At 32.3% G+C, this 22,121-nt stretch overlaps 2 protein-coding genes across 3 annotated transcripts; one reads left to right on the forward strand and one right to left on the reverse strand.

Moving 5' to 3' along the window:
- The first annotated feature begins 2,335 nt into the window (after positions 1-2,335).
- Positions 2,336-10,361, forward strand: LOC140056697 (uncharacterized). Of its 2 annotated transcripts, none has more exons than XM_072102158.1 (4): positions 2,336-2,587; positions 3,672-3,809; positions 7,477-7,714; positions 8,193-10,361. In XM_072102158.1, the coding sequence occupies exons 2-4, from the start codon at positions 3,721-3,723 to the stop codon at positions 9,363-9,365; spliced, it is 1,500 nt and encodes a 499-aa protein (XP_071958259.1). In that variant the 5' UTR covers positions 2,336-2,587; positions 3,672-3,720; the 3' UTR covers positions 9,366-10,361. The 2 variants fall into 2 exon arrangements, with proteins under 2 accessions (XP_071958259.1, XP_071958258.1); XM_072102157.1 differs by having other exon boundaries at positions 2,337-2,587; positions 7,474-7,714.
- Positions 10,362-11,662: 1,301 nt separating this feature from the next.
- LOC140056696 (uncharacterized) lies at positions 11,663-21,156 on the reverse strand. Its single transcript, XM_072102155.1, has 13 exons — positions 21,032-21,156; positions 18,851-18,886; positions 18,370-18,540; positions 18,015-18,160; positions 16,871-16,966; positions 16,433-16,499; positions 16,012-16,178; positions 15,448-15,571; positions 14,817-15,173; positions 14,298-14,594; positions 13,771-13,897; positions 13,336-13,503; positions 11,663-12,501 (listed from the first exon to the last, which is right to left on the reverse strand). Exons 1-13 carry the CDS (start codon positions 21,078-21,080, stop codon positions 12,360-12,362), a joined length of 1,947 nt encoding a protein of 648 aa, XP_071958256.1. The 5' UTR covers positions 21,081-21,156; the 3' UTR covers positions 11,663-12,359.
- Between the last annotated feature and the right edge of the window lie 965 nt (positions 21,157-22,121).

The raw sequence follows: 22,121 nt of genomic DNA on the forward strand, positions 1-22,121 counted from the left end.
ACATGTGTATTATCAGCCACATTAACCCAATAGTTTAGTTTAAATACATTAACGATATCAAAGTGTATTTTGTATTGATATCATATCTTATCTTTTAGTATTGTCTTAAATTGACAAAACGATTTCAGTTTTTCAAAATGTGTCAGAATTATTATTATTTTCATTAAGTGAGTCGCATATAATAAACAAAACATCTTCGTTACCTTTTGTATATCTCCAATTTGTATCATTTATAACCGGAATTGCGTACAATGAATGGCGCTGCATGTTCCCTTATTATTGTTTGACATTTCAAAATATTCATAATTTTTAAAGAATAGGTTTGTCTTTTTGTACTCCTAAATGAAATTGTTATACTTATAGTATTACCATTCATTCATCAGTGGATTATTTCCATTTATTGTCATATATTTAAAATATACATAGACATTAGTGTAATTCAAGTTTACGTTTTATTCTCTTTCAAAACTTACGAAAATAATGCTAATGAATAAAAATTAGAGTTTTGCTTAATTGCTATTTCGAAAATCGTGCAATCTGTGTGTGACGATTTTTCTTAAACGGTATTGCACTGCACTTAATAATCTGAAGAGAAAAAAAATACAATTGTCACGACATTGTTTTATTTATATTGTGTGCAAAACTAATTTGTTAATAGACCCTAAATTCATTCTCAAATAGAGTAAGAGGTTTCTTCTATAATTAAGTTTCTTTTATAATAAATTTTTCTTTTTGACAGTGCATGTGTTACTGTATCCTATTTTCAATTTTTTTGTGCGCTTAAGATAGACAGAAAAGGTTTTAGTCAAATAAAAATAAATGAATTTGATCACGTACTTCGATAAGCTGAAGCAGGGATCACTAAAATCAATATTTGACAATCTATCAGCAACAGATTAACTCCCAGTCAGCCAACAATAAATTTAATATAAACATCATGCCACTATCTTCTATAACCAGATTGTAATAGTGCAAGATAGTGTATACTGCAGCTATTAGTACGGTTGGAAAGTTGACGGCCTCTATGTCATGTTTTCTAATAGCACTTATGTATGGCAGACAAGTGTTTGGTTGTTTGACATGGTGAGAACTTGTCGCCAAATTTATCAATTAGAACCATACATCTCACCTTTGTTACCTCTTTTTCTTTATTGGGGATATTAATTTTATCGGATACAATTTTGAAGATGAACCAGAATAAATGCTCGTCAGCCACTCCATGGCAGTGTACTAATAGATTGTACTTAATTAATTGTGCGGGTTATGCTAAACATAGCCCCATGCCTCTTCACGTTTAGTGGTGGTTAGCAGTATGTTGGCTATTAACCGGTACAATACCTGTTTTGGTTCTAGTGAGACTACTAAAGTTGTTAATTTGCTAACTATTCTGTCATGGACCCATTATGCATCCGTAAATGGCCAATTGACCAATGACTGATCACTATGTCATTTAACAACTAACTACATAATATTAATAGCCACGTTTTTCTGCATATGTCACTGTCATGTCGAAATTCAACAGGATTTTGTGTGTCAATATAAGTGTCCGGAGGCGTTATTATAACGCGCATGCAATTTCCATAGAAACTTACAACAAGTAAATATTTCATACACTTGACTTTATCCTTCTTTATTCCAAAGACAAACAGGTTATATCCTGTAAGCAAACCATACGTAATTCGGTGTCTACTAGACTAATAGTAATTTACTGTCAGTCATCATCAGCTCATATGGAGCAGGTCTGGCTTACAGAAACATCAGCATGAAATGAAAGGGCCATCATCATCATCAAATAATTTAGGTATATGCATTAGGCCTATACTGTTTAAAAATGCAAATGGGCTACAGATAGTAAAATTAAGAGCAGATAGATAGATATTATGTAGGCTTACTGTACATGCATCAATTCCACATCATTAATTGATATCTTAGGACCCAGGCTTAGTCTTACCCGTTTAAATTGGTTACTACCATACCAGGAAAGAGTGAAATTAAACACTCTTCCCTACCTACACCAAGATATAATTGTTCCATGAAGCCTACAGTACGAACTGACTGAGCCTGGAAAAAGGGCCCAGAGTGTGGAAGATTGAGTAGTAAAATGTTTCCGCAGAAATCCACAAAGAATTATTTTATTATTTTATCAAAGTTATACTTTTCTCATTATCATCTAAGTAGTAAATGTACCGTAATTGAAAGCATTCGTATTATTGACCTGTCATCCTTTGATTTACGTCGTTAAAGTTCAAAGTTATAAACCTGGGTAAAAGACAGTTCCCCATTTTCAATGAACCGTGTTCCCCAAAAGAGGCATTCCAATTGGTCCGCGAGAAAGTGTCGTCTGCCAAGGGTTTTATGGGAGCTGCGGGAGGTAGATTTCAGATACGGATTTTATGGTAGTATAGCATACATGTAAATAGGTTTTCTTTTTTGTTAATACAATAAATGATAAGGATGTGGTGTGGTGCTATTATGTTTTAGTAAGCCTACTTGTACAGTTGTTTTTATACATATCAGCTGTCGTATGTACTGGTCATCAACTAACTACAACTAGGCCGAGCTCAACAGCAACATTGGGATTTCACAGGTATGTAGGCCTACCAGTTGCAAATTATTTCTAATTTACAGGAAATTATAAAATGAGCCTAAACCATAACACCTGGAACGTATAGACCTACATTTGGTCATATTGGCATGGCAAATGGGTCTCAATTTTTTAGATTAGATGTCTTAATATTGTTCTATAATACTGTTCCAAATTCAAATTATTATATACAGGTGTTGTGCATGGAATTATGTAGTCGTGTGTTGAACTGAAAATGTCGTTTTCTTAAACGGTTAAATTATAACGTTTTTTATCTTGCGTTTAAACTCTTTAAAATACCATGAACTTGGTTCAATAAATATATAATTATTCCATAATGTATTAGTGTGGTACCCTTTTCTATAAATTGACGGTATTTGTTGAAAAATAACAATGATTTATTTAATAATATATTAAAAAAATCATCATATCATTTTACAACTACTAGAAAATACAAATACATCGGTTGTGTATATAGTTTTGAAAATATTGTAAGTATAACTTATTTCTAGGCCTATATTGTATCGCGGTATTTTTTTCAAAGTAGGCCTACACATCGTCGGAAATAAAAACTTTAGGCATATCGTTCAACAATTAAAATCAACATTAGTTCGGTACACACCCCCATAGTTAGACTGAGATCAAAACAATTACAAATTAAAATAGTTTGCTTTGAGGAATTAACTTTGTAATTTAATAGTTTAAAAAAAATTAATTTCTCAGTTGACTTAACTTGATTTTATTATTGTATTTGTTCTGAAAAATAATTATTACTTATTCTGTACGTATCAATTTACATACTCTTAATTAATAATGGACATAATTCTCGAGGAAAGGCCAAAGAGATAATGGACCACAAACTGATGCAAATTAAATACGTGACTGTTGAAAACAGTAATGATTTGTGGTGCTAATTAAATGAACGTTTACCTTTCATAAATTTATTTTGACCTTTCCTTTAACAATGTTTTAAATCTTTTACATTTTGAATTTATGGTGGAACACTGATATAATCATGATAATGTTTAACATTTACGATACCAACATGCCACATTGTATAATTATAATTATTATATTATTTCGATAGAGAGTTTCATAAATGTTGGTAACACTTCTTAGATGAAAGAACACTGACAATGGAAAGTGGACTCGACTTGCTCCGTTCGGAACGAGTGAGAGAACGTCATCTCCTTATTAACACAACTCAGCAAGTAGCAGCAAAAGGGTAAGCCAAAAGTTTTGTTTGTCTTTGTTTCATTTATGATAAGCGTTTGTTTTTTTATTATTCATTACTGTATCTAGTATCTGCTTCTCCTCTGGTTAAGGTTGGCACTGGACGATAGAAGCCCTTGGTCAATGTTAGGTGCTTTAAACAGTCTTGTTCAAAGGACCCCCAACGGAAATAAACCGCCGTAAGGTTTTATTGGGTCATCCGGAGCTTTGTTTTTTACTTTCAAGTTTATTTTACAACTGTACAATATTGTATTGTTATTTATGTGCTCGAGTAAAATTGAATTGAATTGAATTGGTTTAGTCATCATTCAAAGGAATGTAAGACTAATTGACATTGTCGTTTAAGGCATATTATATACTGCATATAACAGGAAACTCTGGTCATCAACTCCTGCAACCAGACATGATACCAGATTGATTGATTGATTTTATTCGATAGTCATAAAAATAATTAAATAATACAATGTACATAATATTAAAAAGAATACCAGGATAACCCATTAAGTCGACAAATAAAAAGTAAACTTATTTCCAATGGGGTCCAATCCGTATTAACTGAAAAAGTGAGTGGTTGGGCGTAGTACAATATAAGATTAAGTTGGACGCAGTAAAAATTGAAAAACAAGAAAATACATATAAAACAAGATAACATCAAAAAACAATATAAAAAAAGTAACTTAGTTAAACTGATATTCCAAGCTGTTCATTATTAAAATATTCTTTAAGTTTTTTTTTGAAGGTTGCATTATTTTGTATTGGTTTAAGTTGGGTTGGGGAGACTGTTCCAGTCACGGATACCTAACAAATAAAAAGTCGAATTATTAACGCCAGTAGCCTTAGGAGTGACAACATTATATATTGTACACGAGCAACCTCTCAGTCTTTACCATGAAAACAATAATTTTTGTTTTTTTTATTACTTTAACATTAATGCATTGGATTATTGAAAATTAATATTAACTCAAATAGTTGAAGTTTGAGTCCTAAGCCGCAAAAACAGTATGTGAATGTCATAGTTCAAACGTGCACGTGGTGAAAGGAAATTTAATGTATTGTTTATTCTTAATGACGTCTTATAGTTGTTAGGACGACGACGTATACAAACGGATGTAATCGGGCATTGGTGGCCTCTTCCTACCCCCATTGAACCCCCTTTAGAGCACAAACCGATAAATCATTTTTAGTAGATCCACGAATCACGTAGTTATCATTTTGTATTATTTGTTTAAAAGGCTCGTTTTACTCGATCAATAGTTTTTTTGTAACATCGTTGCGTTTTATAATACTAGAACCAATAAAATCACAATTGCATTTTGTTGTCGTAAGCTTCATAAAATTTAAAGGTGGGAAAGATAAACAGAAAACTGCAATGTTATAACACATTTATTATGTAAGTTTGATATTGAATTACTTACATTATATAACATTTGTGCTTGAATTGGTTTACATAGTCAAACATAAAGACCGGTGTTGTCCATGTAAAACATCCCATGTAAAGCATTGTTAATGATACAGTCATATGTAGGCCTACTTTACATTATTGTACATAATGCTCATTTTCAAGAATCTTGAAACATAAAGGCAATCATTTATGTTGATCTTCAAAGAAGAAAACATTTTTTTTTAAAGACGTTTCATATTTAACCCATTTATTTTTGTTATTATTATAATTATCCTTTTTAGAATTAATTAAGAAATAAAAGAATGATTTTAATTAAACTCCAGTTACATTGAATACATATATCTGTTTGCGATATGGTATTAGCATAAAAGCAAAATGCGAATTGGCGTTATTATTACTACTGTAATTAAAATATAAATGCATGACATGATGGTCAATAGGAGAAGATAATTATTAGGAGTATCCAAAGTGTGAATTAGTATTAGACAGAATGAATGAATGATATCTTATTGGTAATAGAGCTTTATAATAAATGTTAAACTTATATCAAGAAATACACAAATGGCACAAAATTAAAAAACATGTTGTTATTGAATATATAAATTGTTATTTCATACATAATTTTATTTTTATTATTGATTAGATGTTATTATAAGAGAAAATGTTCCCCTGCGTAGAAATATAAGGATAGTTTTGTATTCGTTGGATCAAGCATAGAGGTTTGAAATTAAATAAATCATACCTACATGGATCAAGATTGTATTAGTGGTGTATTTTAGGACATAATATGATTAGCTTAGTGTCACTAGTAAGAAGATTAGTGTCAGTAGCAACGTATATTGATAAACAACACCAGGCAATACTTATTATGTCTTAATGAGTTGTACTGAAGACTTAAAAAAAATAACAATAGGCCTACTACGTTATTATTATTACAACCGGTAGATAAGGTAGCATTGATTTTCGCTTTGTCCTTATGACCTTCCAACACTATGGTACAATACTAGATCGATTTTGAAATTACATTCGTTCCTTTATAATAATAATAATACTACTATCCATTTATAAACTAGTGTTAGGCCTACATTGCATTAACGAAACGAAGTCAGAATGTTCCACAATTGCCTCGATTTAATATCAAATTTCTGTCGGTCTTTGCGTTCCATAACACTGGTTTGATGGATAGATTAAGTATTTGTATAACAAATAGCTACTAAATAGTAACTAGTAAATGTACTCGCATTGAGAGGGTAGGATTAATTTAGGAATTGACAATGCCTTAATCTCCATTTATAGAACAGGCCTATGCTAGGCCTATTGCTTCAAGTACGGGATATCAGCGTGTTGATTTGCCCTTGCCGTTGCTGTAGCTAGCCAGGAGACACATCGTTAGATTCCAACAGAATATTATTATCAGATTTAAGAACTATTTAAACTGACTGTAGGTGTTTTTTATTGTTTGCTTATAAGAACAGCTTCGGAAGTTTCAATTATTAAATAAATAACAGAACTACACAATGTGTGTGGTTATTGATAGTAAAGTGCACCTGTTTACAATCACTTCTAATTTCTATTAGGTTATTTATAGAAAATTGTAATGGAAAATTATAAAATTGCTTGATATTTTTATAGGCCTAAGGTTAATTAAGTGCCGACTTTTTTCGAAGGTTTAGAACAGTGTTGTCAGGTGGGATATATCTTCTAGTTAGAATAATGTTAAGAAGTGTATTGATTGAATTGTGTGCTTCAGTAACTGATATTAATAATTTGACATGGCCTACCGAAGAACCTCTATTAGGTGGACACTATCGGGACCCACCAAATGTGCACATATGTGTGTTTCCTAACATTTTGGCAGTGTACATTATCTATACCATATCATTTTCCCACCTATCCCCACACTTATATATAACATTTAATATAATTTATCAAAACTACAAACTAAAGTTATGTTCCTTGTATAAATCTAGATTTATGCCAGTTATTTCTTCATATTCATTTTCTTCAGAACAGTTGTGTTATCCCACGTTTCACGATTTATAAGTATAAAAACAACAACAAAAAACAAATAACATTCAATAATTTGTATAGGCCTACACTGCATTTACAAAGTTCTATGAAATGTTACGTAAATACCCCTTTTTAAATCGACCTTCTGTTCCCTTTGACTGGTTTTGGTGAACTCAAGCTTGCATTGTAGTTAGTTTTACTCTATATTTACAACATAACGATTGGTACAAATATTTTCTCTCAGAAGTAAGCATGCGTATATGGGATCACCATCACGCGTTTCCAACATTACTCGAGAGCAGACAGTAATGATGCAAGTAGCGCGCAGTTTCAACGTAAAAGACGGACAGCTAAGCAGCGTTCTGGCGTGTGGAAACCCCGCCGAGGAGCGGCGACTTGCCACTCAGCTCAAGAAAATCGAAGATGAAAAAAGACGAAGAGAATCAACATTGGCTTGGAACCAACGGAATTTCTTTATTAAGCAGGTATATTTAATTGCTGATAATTGTGTGGTTGTTTGTGTATTTTTCAAGTAAGATGGTACAATATCATAGACCAAAGTACAAAAATGTATAGAACTACTTCATGTGAACAAAGGGGAATAGCCTAACTCCGCTCAATCTGATTGGTTTCGAATGGAAACACCTCGCCCCTATCACAAACCAACATTTTGAGTGGTAATTGAATGTAGTTTACTCACTTCTTTATCTTCGATGGTTAATGTATTAAAATGAATTTATTATAAATCTAATAATGTTTGTTCTAAAACTAATTAAATATCAAATTATATATAGTTATATATGAATATATCCTTTGGTAGGCCTGCTCCATAACCTTGCAGAGTTTCTTTCATTTTCTTTATAAGAAAATTACACATTTTAATTTTTAAAATTACGAGAATGTGTATTCTTTTGATTGTGTGAAATGTGAATGGTGTTTGCAAATTGTCTTTATTATTTACAGGTGTTTGACCAAGATAATGAGTTACGATTTGTGAAAGTGTATGAGCGGCCATCATATCTAAAACAGACCGCTGCTGAAGATGAGTTTGAAGAAACAATACATCTTAGGCCTAAATCACGATCAGTGGATTTTGGGAAAGAGTCTCAACATGATAGGCCTAAATCAAAACCTCTCAGACGTTCAAAAACAGAGGGCGCACTTTTACTGCATCGAAAGAAGAAACACATTCTTGAGGATAAGTTTGACAGTTCTAAAATAGTGCAAAACGGGAAGGAAAATGTGGATCAAACTGAACATGTTTTAACTGATGATTTGCCAAAACTTACTCAAATAGACAGTATAAGAGTTAGTGAAGAAACTAATCCAGAACTCAAAGCGAAAGTAAAGTTTCCACTGTTAAAAGTGCGAGCCTTGGGTATTTTCGCAGCGTCTTTCAAACGCAATGAACAAAATGCAGGCAAAGAAAACACCAAATTGCCACCACCGATACAAGATGCTTACATCACGTCAAATCTTAATGAAAATACCTCAACAACTTCAAATCAATCAAATACAAATGAGAAATATAGTAATAAGAAATATGTCGATACACTCGACAACGGACCATTGGTTAATACTACTCACAACGAACAAAACGTAGATAAACATACTCATCAAGTTAACGGGAATGCAGTATCAAAAAATATACATATAAACGGAATAGTACAATCAAGCAAAAAATATGTGAAGACAACCGAGTACAAAATAATGGATATAGGCTTAGAATCAACAGACAGATATAGAAATGGTGAAAACACAAGTTCAAAAGATAACAAATCGCGTGATGTATTAGGAAAGAGAAAGCAACGAGAAGGTAAAGTGAAACACTTCAAAGATCCAGAAAAGGACGAAAAGCTTCAAGTTCAGCAAGAAAAGGTTCTTCGGAAACTCGTCAGTACGCTACCAACTCACCTTCTTCTGAAGACTCATAAGAGAGAGAAGGAGGCCGGTGGGATATCAACTGATGAAGTAAGGAGGAAAATGATCGACAAGGCCCGAGCGGGAATGTCACAAAGGGTCTTGAAAGATCCTAGGTTTAAAAACTTAGAGGACTTTCTAAATGCTGGAAAAAACGCGACATACAATCCTGAAAGTTCCTCTACAAAAATATTGGATAATGATGATGACTATTAGATACAGTGGAATTACATAACCTTTTTATATTGCGTTCGATTAAATAGTACCTTAAATTTCAGATTAAATAACATGATCACGTAAAAAAGTAATCTATATTTCATATCCGGTTAGCCGTAACTTCCCAAAAATGTTAATAAAATATTTAATTTAAGTTTTTATTTTCATTATTTTCAATATTGTCTGAATGCTCAGAAAATCAATATGTTAATTTCTGAATAAATACTTTAAATGTAAAATAAAATCCAACATATAAAATTAAAAATATATATAATAAAATTAATGTTCATATCTAATAGTCAATATTCCGCCCACGTGATGCTCATTGTTTAGGACCATTAGCAACTACAACAATAATGTCGCTATTGTCAGCAGTCTAGTGCCTACGTCATGATTATATAATTAGAAATACGTAACGTGACGTAAATGACGTAACATGTGTATGCTAATGAGAATAGCTGATTTAACAAAAATAAACGTAACAACGATTCGACAATATTACGTGTTGGATGTACAAAATGGCGTCGTTAAGTTTATGTCCTAGTTTTAAACTTGAGGAAATTCGTACTAGATTATTTTTATGTGGATTTGAAAAGGTAAGCGTTAAAGCTTAGTTAGGCTATCGTATGCTTGCAAGTAGGTACACTTTATGACTGTAGGTGTACGGCCTAATTCTGTTATGATCCTTTAATTGCTAAGCCAAATACCGTTATACCGTTTTGATACCAGCATTCGTCGTGTAAACAAGGTCCGCACGTCACTATATCTCGTATTTGAAACAAATTTATCGGTGAAAATCTCAACTTAAATTAGGAAATATGTCTATTTATATATAATATAAACAAATCAAGCAAAGAACAGTAATTCTAAACCGCCCGGTGATATACTGAAATTGCATTAATTAATTATATATATCTTGAAATTCCTTAACATAGAAAATAGTGATAACGTGCTATCTTAGTGTGCCTACCCTTATTTTCAAAAAGTATTCAATATTTGAAGTCGATCCATAGCTTGATAACATGTTTTCAATGTTTCAATTGAAGTTGACGGTATGCGTCAAATAATGTGACTGAGAAAAAGAATCATGCCTGTATGGACAAGCTATATTCTTAAACAAAATACCGGCTACTCTCGAAAATATAACATTATTAGTTGGGTTTTAATTTAATGTTATGAATCATAACTTCAACAAAATTTAATAAAAATGTTACGGTTCATTAATTTGTCGTTTCACAATCAATACATTAATTACAAAATTAAAACCGAAATAGTAAGCTGGGGCGGTTTCCTCTAAAGATAGTTAAGGATGTCTGACTCATGCGGACAAGGCGTCAATTTCCTTAAGATTGAGGGGCTACATTTTATGTTGTTCTCTAGTATCCTAGCCAGTACTGTGCTATAGATGCTACGCATACTGTAGCTTATAATTATAGTGATCCTAGATTACCACAACTAATGTGAATGTGTGTGTTAAAAAATAATAATTTAATTTTAGTCTAAAAGGGTAACTTAAATGTAATCGTGTCTCTAAAAAGAAACAGATGTATCTGTTAAACACAGTAACTTGTGAACTCAAATATATGAACGTTTACCATATATTGAAATTTACTGCCCTGGAGCTGAGACTTCCCCCAAGACCTCCGGTATTTAAATAAAATACAATTTAATTTAAATGCGTGTTACAGAGAAAAATTGCATGCTTTAAAAATTGTACCCTTTTCCGTTTGTGTGAGTAAAATATCCAGCTATTTATTTATAGGTGTGATTATTATTTGTCGGGGTCGGTCGGGATGCTAATCTATCATGTGAAAATTCTTTATCTATAATGTCTTGACGGTAGTAAAGATCATTCTTATGATTCACGGAATATTGATGTAATTTAATTATAAAGTAATAAGGTCTATCTTGTCAACTTGTCATTGTTGTGCGACTCTACAGCTCACTATGTCGGTCGGTCGGTTGGTCGGTAAACTCAAAGTTGAGCACGCGACTGCAGCCATATATATGCCCTTGGTGTACTTCATATTCCTTCTGGAAATAACATATTTCTGACTTACACAATTATACATTGTAAATTAGTCATTCAAAAATGTTTCTTAAACTCGTCACGCGCCATTAGATCAATTGGGAAGCATTTACATTATATTATACCTAATTCGAGCAATTGCTAATACAATACGGAACTATTCAAAAGTTTCCAATAAAACTAATTTCTATAAGGTACGTGCATTTTGTTTTCAGCTGTGTGTTTATGATTGCTATATTTTTTAAAAGACAGGAGAAAATTAAAACAGCATACACATTTGTAATATTAATTTATCAAATTTCTACTTTATTACACAGAAAACATAAAACTGTCATGAGCATGGTTTTTTTTAATTAGCTTCACAAATCACATTTCACTATTTTAATATTTTTTCCAAAAAAAGTTAGTATTTTACGTAAATGATTTACTGTACGTATCTTCTATTGCTGCGATCGTTTATTTGTGTATGTGATAGTGAACGTTATCTAACCATTTAGAAAGCAAATCAGAGGAAAACCTATCTTGCAAGCGTCTTTCACACCTGCTCCGGCAAAAATAAAATCGTTCATTTTCATGCGCCAATCGTTTTACTCGATATGCGCGTAGCCGCATCGTGAAAATGAAAAAGCGTTGTACGCGCAATCTGACGCCACCTGGGAGCCGGAGTCGGACCGAAGCAGGTGTGAATAGATACGGTTTAATACTCTTCACACAGCTTGTTTTTTTAGTTGAATAATGCCTGAGATAATTTTATTCATAGAAATAAACTTAATTACAATAATATAAAGTATTATCATAGGCCCTATATTTAAAAAAAAAGAAATTATAAAATAGCTGCATTTTGCAGTTTGTGCGTTTGTCTGCTCATAACTCAAAATAATGTTCACAATTCGATTCATATTTAGATTTTTACCAGTCTAAATTTACATACTGGTTAGATCGTTTCCTTCATGTCTCTTGTTAAGTTATGGGCCTAAGAAAGCGTTTATATGCATTCTGTGACAGCCATATATTTGTGGAATCGGAGCAAATTCTGCGTCAAGTTGAAACCCGTTAAATCCTGCGGGTATGCATGAGAATTGTTGCCTAGCTCCGACATCGACACACCTATAAATCGAAAAATCAATTCATTAACAGTGTACTAAAGCTGTAACAATTTCCAGATCATTATTATCATTATTTTTTTTATTTCAGCAACATTGATTTATAACCGAACATAAATAATGATATACATATACATATAATTGAGCATTAGGCATGTGTTTAAATTAACTTAAGCCGTTATACAAAAACATTAATACATACCGGAATATATTATATAATATCAAAGAACTTATAACACAAGAATCTCCTGTTCTTCAATTTGCATTCAAAACACAGTATCGGAAGTACAGGGTTAAAAGGTCAAACTGGGCGACGCCATTTCACAGCATGGAGCAGCGCCCCCCTCCAAACTAGGAAGTCAATTACTCTACCCCCCCTAGAGCATTAGCAGAACCCCTCTATGATTTTGACTTTCTAATTTGATGCGGGCGCCCTACTCCTCAGTCAATTACTCTATACCCCCTAGAGCATTAGCAGAACCCCTCTATGATTTTGACTTTCTAATTTGATGCGGGCGCCCTACTCCATGGCTCACAATGGCGCCACCCATAGCTCTATTCTATCCCACAATGCCTTTCGAAATTGTTACGCGCTTCGGACGAACAGGAGATTCTTGTGTTATAAGTTCTTTGATAATATCAATACTTATATATTTATATAAAATCAAATAAATATAAAATTGTAAAGCTCTTTCTACACTATCAAACTTCATGTAACAACAAAATACAATCTGCCCATATATGGTGGACATCATATCACTACCATATTTGGGCACATGACACTTGTTTTCGTTAAACTGGATAGTTTAGACAGATCAAGCATTATATGAACACATACCGACAATAGTCATCCCGTCCATCGTGGTTTTTATCTCGCATGTACCATGTGTTTGGATACCCAGGAACAAATACTCCTGCACCTGTCACGTTATAGTTCATCTCTCCCTCAATTGCTGAACCAGCCAATGCGCATGTGAGGAAATATGAGGCTCCATTTCTTATGATCCTGAAAATACGAGTGATTTAAATCAATTACAGTGCAGATGGTACGAATGAGCTAGTCAAATGGCCGAATGGTTAAGACAGGGGCGACCACAGTATCGGTATGGATTCGAGGCCGACTCTCTCCTAGTGAAACAGGTCTTCTCAGATAAACCTTAGGTCCGGTGTACACATTTTGTCCGTGTGCACTGTAAAGAACCCAGTTCATTATTCGAGACGAGAATAGTACAGACAAAGCTTTAGAGAGATAATAAATATAAATATAATTCACCTGCAGAAATCATTGGCTACTCCCTGGTCTTGTACGTCAACAAATCCGCTAAACATGGATGGAACTCCTTTGTGTTTAATTCCATATTGTCGAGGCTGAATCTTCGTCCCAAACCTGGGACTGTTTACTACGAAAAAATATAAATCAAAACAAATTGAATAACATTAAACTGCACCATCAACATTTAAAATATTTGTATATTCAAAGAATATACATCCGAAGAATAAGGCAATTCGGATTTTCTGTAGCAATAATAATTTCATGGAGAAGAGCTCAGCATACGTCTGGGTGTATCTGAACCTGTAATGTTGAATTCGAGACTTTCACTCTCTATTTCCTCCTGAAAACGTGACCGATATTTGTACTGTTTGGGCTAGGGTGCTTCTAAATCTTCGATATTGTGCATTATATATTAGAACCACGAACATGTGTTTTACACCAATTTCTACACAATTACACGTCACAAAGTCGCATTGAGGGAAAATACACATGTCTTTTCGTAGGACGGTATCAGCTTTGCTATTTACCTTGTGGAAGATCCTTAACTGCAATCGATCTGGTTTCAATTGGTCCGTAACCAAGATAGTTCACAGCTCTTATGGTGAATATATAAATGCCTGGTCTTAGAACTCCACTGTTGTATTCTGTTCGGGTAACAGATACAACTTCTTTGTGCATTAACCCTGTTTCTGGCCTAGACATTGTTATCTCGTAATGTCGCACCTCAGTTCTTGTGTGGAAAGGTCCGGTCCAAGTAAGTTTGACTCGATTTCTTTGTACCTGTCCTATCATGAGACTTTTAATTGCCTGAGGTGGTCTTGTCTCTAAAGAAAAAACACATCCGGTTTTATTTATTTGTGTCTATTAGTTAAATGAATTTTACTATTAACATATTCTAGGTTTTAAAAAAATGGTATGATTTAGCAACTTTGGATATGTTTGATTATTGGCATAGTAAAATACTTTTCGTGAATAGTTAGCACAGTATTATCTAATATGATTAATTAAGTTTGTAATTAAACAATGCGACAATTATTATCTTTTACCTGCTAAACAGTCATGGTTAGACTTTCCTAAGCCTGGTAGTGGAGTACATGCCAGCTCTTTTGGCCAATCTACTCTAGACTTGAGCATAGCAACAGCGCATGTTTTCTGAACATCACGGCATGTTTCTCGACATGGAATAAACGATGCACCACCATCACATGCGGGAATGTAGGCTGAGCAAAGGAAATTTTGAAGTCGATGAGAGCACCCAGAGTCGATCAATTCCCTCCATCTCTCCAATTCACGCGCAGCTTCCTCCTGTGTCTGGTGGCCGAACATATTCGGAAAGGAGGTCATGGAGAAGCCTACTTCTTGACATATTGGAACTCGTACTTGTTCACAGAAATCACTGTGTCCTAAAATGAAAAGAAAATGAAGATGTGGTAATTATTAAAACAAAACTTGAAAAATAAATTCAAAACAAAAGGAAATTGCAGTTATTTCAACGTTGTAAATTATTGATGTATGAAATGCTATTTACAAACAGAGAGAGAGGAAGTTGTGGTAGAATCTAGTCATATAAGTTTGGGTATGTCCCACATTAAGTAGGTAAGTATAATGATGATTATGATATGGTGCTCCTATCCACAAAAGAAAAAAAAACACTGCTGCTATGTTCCTATTACTTACTACTTCCTGGACGTATACTATGGATAAGATTACGACGATTTAGTGCTTGTATTGGTCTGAAGTTGTCAACAATTGATTCAACAGAAGTTCCTTTTATTGCTTTCAACATTCTGAATCGTGACATCTACAAAAGAATACAAAAATTTAAAAATTAAACTTCAAACTTCCATCACTTCGGCTTATATATGTAGACAAATCTTCAATGTGTCTCATTTACCATTCGGCACGTCGTTTCGTTAGTTTGTCGCTTGTTATGAAGCGGCAATACCACGTTGACTACGGACATACCACGTTGACTACGGCCATCATAGCACATTGAAACACCGGTTCTCGGCAGATTACCGAAGTTAGCTAACGTTGGGTTTGATTGCGTTCTTGGATAAGAGAACGTCGGAGAATATCGGATGCTGTATAAGACCAGAGAGTGATGGTGTAATGATAAGGAATTGGACTAGCATGTGATAGGCATAAGGAATGATGCATAGGATGCTGATCTGCATAGAATACAACTATTATACATGACTGTATTCATTATGTTTCTTTTTAAAACTTTTTAAAAATTACCGTTGCTGGAGAAACACAAATTGGCCTTTTGAAAACAGTCCACACAACACTTTCCCAGCATCCGGGTGTTGTTAGAGAACCATTATAACGATAGTAATCATCCATCTTAGCACCTTTGATAAGATCTCCAAGTTTGATGAGTTGGGTCATTGTAACAGGAGTGTCAGCTAAAAAAAAATATTTAGGTCTTCTTTGTAATTCTTCCATATCCATAAAGAATAAAAGATAAAGATAAAATATACAGATTGAAACAAGCTCTCTTATTATGTAATAAACTGTTTCCAAACAACTTAATTCCTAACTGTTCAAGTGTTAGAAAATAGTACATAAAGAGGTTCTTTGTGATTATAATTACTTATCATTACTTTGTCCACAATAATGTGTTTTTGATAAAGATTGTGTATAAGATTATCAAACATACATTGTCTTTCGATACTTGGTATATCAACGCCAAATTTTTCAAAAGCTGCATTTGTTGGTACGCATACCTGCAATGTAAATTATAGTTATTTTTTATATGCATTAATGGTAATTATTACTATAATATTCTTGATTTGTTTAAGCAAGGCAATCTAATAACAGAACGCTAAACTCGCCCTGCCAAGATAGGAACTCGTTACCAGTCCTTTGATCATGTCTGACTGCGAGAAATACCAACAGTACTGTACTATGTACGGTGTCCAACCATTTTGGGAAACCAATAGGTCAATCGGAACTCAATTAAAAAGGTGGGGCGACGTGGAATTGATTGTGTCGCAGCCACAGATAAACCCTTTGATCGGAGCACAGCATCATTTGGTTAGATGTTGTGTTGATGTTTAACCATGTATACAGACCAGAAACTGTGTGCATCACTTACATCAATGAAAAATCCGAGTACAGCCAGTCCTCTTGGTGACTTGATTGCTGTGGCTACATCCGGGTAGGTTGTGTTATCCCAGTGCACAATATGCAACTGAAAGAATGAAATATATATTTAAAAACAACCTGAACTAAACATTTTTTTAATGATTAGGTTAATTGTTTCAACATTTTAATTTATCTTACTTAGTAACACTAATAATACCAATTGTTATAAGATAATTGATTTTTTTTTATAGTATTTAGTTATTTAAATATTTTAAACATAACAATATTTTATATTTTATACATTATCATAAGAATTCGCGCATTCAATGATATTTTTGTATATTTTCTATCAACTTTTTTTTTTTCATTTTGGGGGTTTTTTTCCCATGAAAACTTGGTTTATCTGTTTGGTCGGTTCTTAATTGTTTGTGTTGAACAAATAAATAATTGAAACAAACAAATTAATAAATGGAATTATTTTTAGAGGACATATTTAATTTCATACTTGTGTTTGTTTATGTACGTTTCTTTCTCATTTTAGTTTCTTTTTTTTGGTATTAATAGTAGTAGTTTTGACTTTTTGACTTGGTCTCAGTGGTCATGAGTTTTGTAATTAATTTGTTATTTAAAATACGGAAATAGGCTGCATTAGGTTAATTAAGATAATTGGTAACGAAACACGTACCACTCTGTATCCGTAGCTTGTCATTGAAACACAGTTATAATGTTATAAATAGATAATTCGAACAATACAGAACAGTATAAAAGTGGTATGTAAATTGATAAAATTCATTTCTTACTAACATACAGATGCTAGTTATTTAATTTATTTTTGCTTAAGAACATCAAAGTAAACCGACAAAATGAACATAATTACTAATTTTATTATAAAATAACATATTCCATATACATTAATATTATTATGGTGAATTTAAAACTTTGTAATAACAAAGTTATAAGAATACACAGAATATGGGAAGTTCAAAGTTCATGGAATTAAAAAAAAAGTACATTTATTTCACAGTTTGTGTCCATTAAAGGAACTGGTTAGGCCTATGAATACAATTAGGATATTAGTAAAACTTTATATCAAATGATCTCTTTAATTAGTTTTAATTAATTTAAAGATGTATGGGTATGTGTTTGTTTCTTACCTCAGCAGGATAAAATTTAGCGTTGAGGGCGTGTTCTGATCCACGATTATTTTTAGCTCCCCAATGCAAATGAAATTGTAGTGCTTTGTAAGTACCACCGAGACTGCCACCAGATACAGAATAGTCTTTTAGTAGATCGACAGAGGCTGAGATCAAATGAGAAAACAAACATTTTTAATTACTTCAATCTATCTGCATTATACATTTAAAAGTTAACTTTGTACTTTAAAATTTGAATTGACTGCTATACCAAACATTGAGTTATCTATTTTTCAATTTTAAACTTACAGGAAATTTTTTTCATAATAATTAGTGCCTTGTATAAGAAAAAAAAATTATATTATGTTTAACATACCTGTATGTCCATTGTTTCTTAGTTTCATAATACCTGGCGCTGGGGCATCAAAGTAACCTCCCAACTGGAAGCTGCCCAGGTCAGTTTCCTCTGCTATTGTGTCATCTAGATTTATTGGTGATTGATTCAGACCACCGCATTGACTATATGTTGTTTTCCAGAAAGAAGGTCCTAAAAATAATATAAATTGTATAAATATTTATATCTAAAAATATTTCATCTCTATTGCAAATAACTTCATATTCGATTTAAATTATTCATATACTTGTATTTCGTTTAAAATATTCTAAAATAGACATTTTGAAGTGATCTCATTCTATATATTAAATTTATTAAACATAGATCATATGCAACAATCTACATAGTTGTGCAGCAAAATAGTAAAAAAAAAATATTTATCGCGAAAATATATTGTAAAACAAGAATTTAGTGCTATTTACTGTACAATTACTGCTTACTGTAGGTTAAATATATGTTTTACCTTTGTTGTCCGGTCCATAGGTCCAAGTAGCTGCCCCTAAAAAAGTATTTTAAAAGAATAATGGTTTTAGATACTATATTTAAGAACTGAATATTCAACAAGATAATTGAATTGTGAGTTGTTGACGAAACTATTTCAAATATTTTTTTTTTTGTAATATGTAAAGTAGGCCTATTCATACTATATTTCTTAATGACCCAAAATCTTCAAATGTTTATTACTTGATATAGTTTATAGAAATACAGAAAAATAGCATTTACTACAGTAGGTCTAAAAGTGAAGAAGCATGAGATTCATTTTTGTGATACAAAAGTGAAGTGGAATATAGAATTATTTGAGCTGGCACAATTAACTTTAGCTCAATTATGCAACTAATCACTAGGTCAAATGTCATTTATTTTTAGGTCCCCTATCACGTGATTTGTTCGTGTTTTATTAAAGTCTGGGTTAAGATCCCTTTCTGTCGTATATAAAGGAAATGGAAACGACGTGTGTATGACTAAAATGACACGGACAGATTTTCCCCTGCTGATCGTTCAAAGTTTCTGTTGGCTTTTTGACATCCTTTATTAACTTCGCCAGAATGACACATCGGTCATAAACTCAGCACATAATCAAACATATCCTTAACACGTGTATTACCGGCAAAAAATCTAAAAGATTTTTGCAAATTGAAAATAACTTATTTATTCAAATTAAAACGTAAACAGTTTATTTAATGATAATCGGATCTGAATTAAATGATTACTGTACATTACTTTAAACTAAACAAGTACCACCACAATACAATTCATATCTATACTTTTATCAAAATTGCTATTCTACAAGAATAGTGAAAGTATACAGGATTGTTTGTTTTTTGTGTTATTTTTTGGTAAAACTTTAAAAACATAATTAGTAGGCCCTATTGTTATATTTCTTTATTCTAAATTTTTCGTTAAAATCAGTGAAGAGTGAACTTCCCTGGTTGACACTGCAGTAAAAATAATTGAATTTGATTTAGTAAATGCAAGTAAACAGAGTTAAATTTTTAAGAACTATTACTTTATTCTGGTATTTAAAAAAAAAATTAATAATTAATCACCATTTCCCTATACATGTGTCATCACATAATGTCGTTACGAATGTTTCTACTTTCGTTAAAAAATAAACCATATCACTGAGATTAGCAAGTGAAAATAAATGCTTTTTGTTGATAAGTTAAAAGTATAATTGATTCATTTGAGTAATAAGAATGTTTTTAGTTTTCGTAATTTTTATTGATGATTAAAAAAGGAATCGGTCGGGGGTACTTGTAAGGATATTTTTGGCTAAAAACTGATACAACTAACATTAACAACATCAATAAAAACATAATTAACTATTTTGTCGCCAGACTGTTATTTGTCTCAATTCTTTGGGTTAAATGATTACTCATTTAGTAATAACTAAAAGTGTATATATATTCAAAGAATATATTAGACGAAAGCGTCATATTTCTAATGTAACACATTTTAATGTTCAACTAAAAGAAAGAGGAAATGAAGAAGGCTACCTAAATCACCCTTCCATTACAATAAACCTCTGAGCATACTATTCTTTTTTTTCTACGTGAAAAAGATACACTAATAGCCAATAAAATATACAAAATTAAACATCCTTTTTTTTTAAATTTGTTGTTTGTATGATCACCTTTTTCCAAATCACACATTAGGCTTGTTATCATTAAGTTCATGATGTTAAATATTATATATAATTCAAGTAATCAACGAATTTTGTTTAGAATTAAAATAATAATTACACGTTTTAATAATGTGCTGCATATACAATTTACAACATAATTCTAAACTATTAATATAAATATCTTATATACTGTACAATGAATGCCTTTTTATTAACAAAATTAATCATTTCAAAACATAATTACATTATAATCGAGTAGTGAACTTGATAATACCTAAACTATAATCGTTTTTTTTTATATCCTTTTGACAAAAACTTCTACATAATTTTACTATTTGAATACTTGCATGCGAGCATAATGTTACAGTATAGGCCTATTTCAATGTTGGTCTCTTGTAGAAAACCAAGAAACGTCAAAACATGCCATTATACATAACACAGCAAATTGATGAATGATATTCCAATTCCATAACAGTCAAAATGATTTTATATTAAAATAATGATATAAACTAAACTTACCAGTTGTGATTGCACAAGTATATAAAGTAGCAAGAATCAACGAGTACATATTGCAAAAAAGTCTTTTCCACGCCGTATTTAAAACAAAAATTCTATATGTGTAACTGGGTACCTGTCTTACCGACCAGCAGCAGACGATTGTATGAAATGGATTGTTTGCAACGTTACCTCCCTTTTAATAGTCCCGGTCTCAGATGATATGACCTCAGAAGAAGCGATTGACTCACTCTTTGAGGAAGGAGCTCCTAAATTAAGGTCATGATGTTTGCATACGATGATGACGATAACTCGAAAAACAAACTAGCATGATAATAAGGTAGATAATGTATAAAATTAATATTGAAAGTTCATGGCCTGAAACCAAAGAGAAATAACAAACATGTATTATAATTCTGACCAACAGAATCTGCATATTAATTAACAACATTACATAAGTGATAATGAAGATTAAAATGTTGTATAACTGTTTTGTGACATTAACAGGGATTTGAAACTTAGTCCCAGATCTGATGTTCTATTTTTTATTGTGCTAATGTTTGATAAATTATCGATAGGCGTAGGGACGTTTGATAATTATCAATATGATCATTGAGACTCAGTTATACGTAAAGCATGTCCGTACGCATGTACCGGTACGTAACCAATGATGTGGGCTTAGACTTGATCCAAGTAGATGTCTCTGATTTGTCTTTTTGGACCCTGGATTAGTATCCCGGATTTTCTAACTGAAAAAAATAATTGTTTATAATGCTAACGTATTATAAACTAAGACTGCATGTTATGCAATTAGGATATGTATGATGTTAATCTGTGTCATTCGTTTTGAGCGGTCTAGACATTTTCGCAGGCAAATCGGAGCTTTAATATTTTTAGTCGCGTGGACGCGACTCTATAGTTCACTATGTCGGTCGGTCGGTCGGTCTGTCGGTCGGTCGGTCTGTCTGTCGGTCCGGTATCACTTTGCGTTTTAGCACGCGACTTATGGCTGTTGGCCTTGTTTAGCAGCACAACAGTTTCCAATGCTTGATTAATTATTCTTTAATTCGTTGATATAAAAAACATTTTAGAAGTAATATACAGTACTTTTAGT

Source organism: Antedon mediterranea, chromosome 8 (genome assembly GCF_964355755.1).
Source record: "Antedon mediterranea chromosome 8, ecAntMedi1.1, whole genome shotgun sequence".
Lineage (NCBI taxonomy): Eukaryota > Metazoa > Echinodermata > Crinoidea > Comatulida > Antedonidae > Antedon > Antedon mediterranea.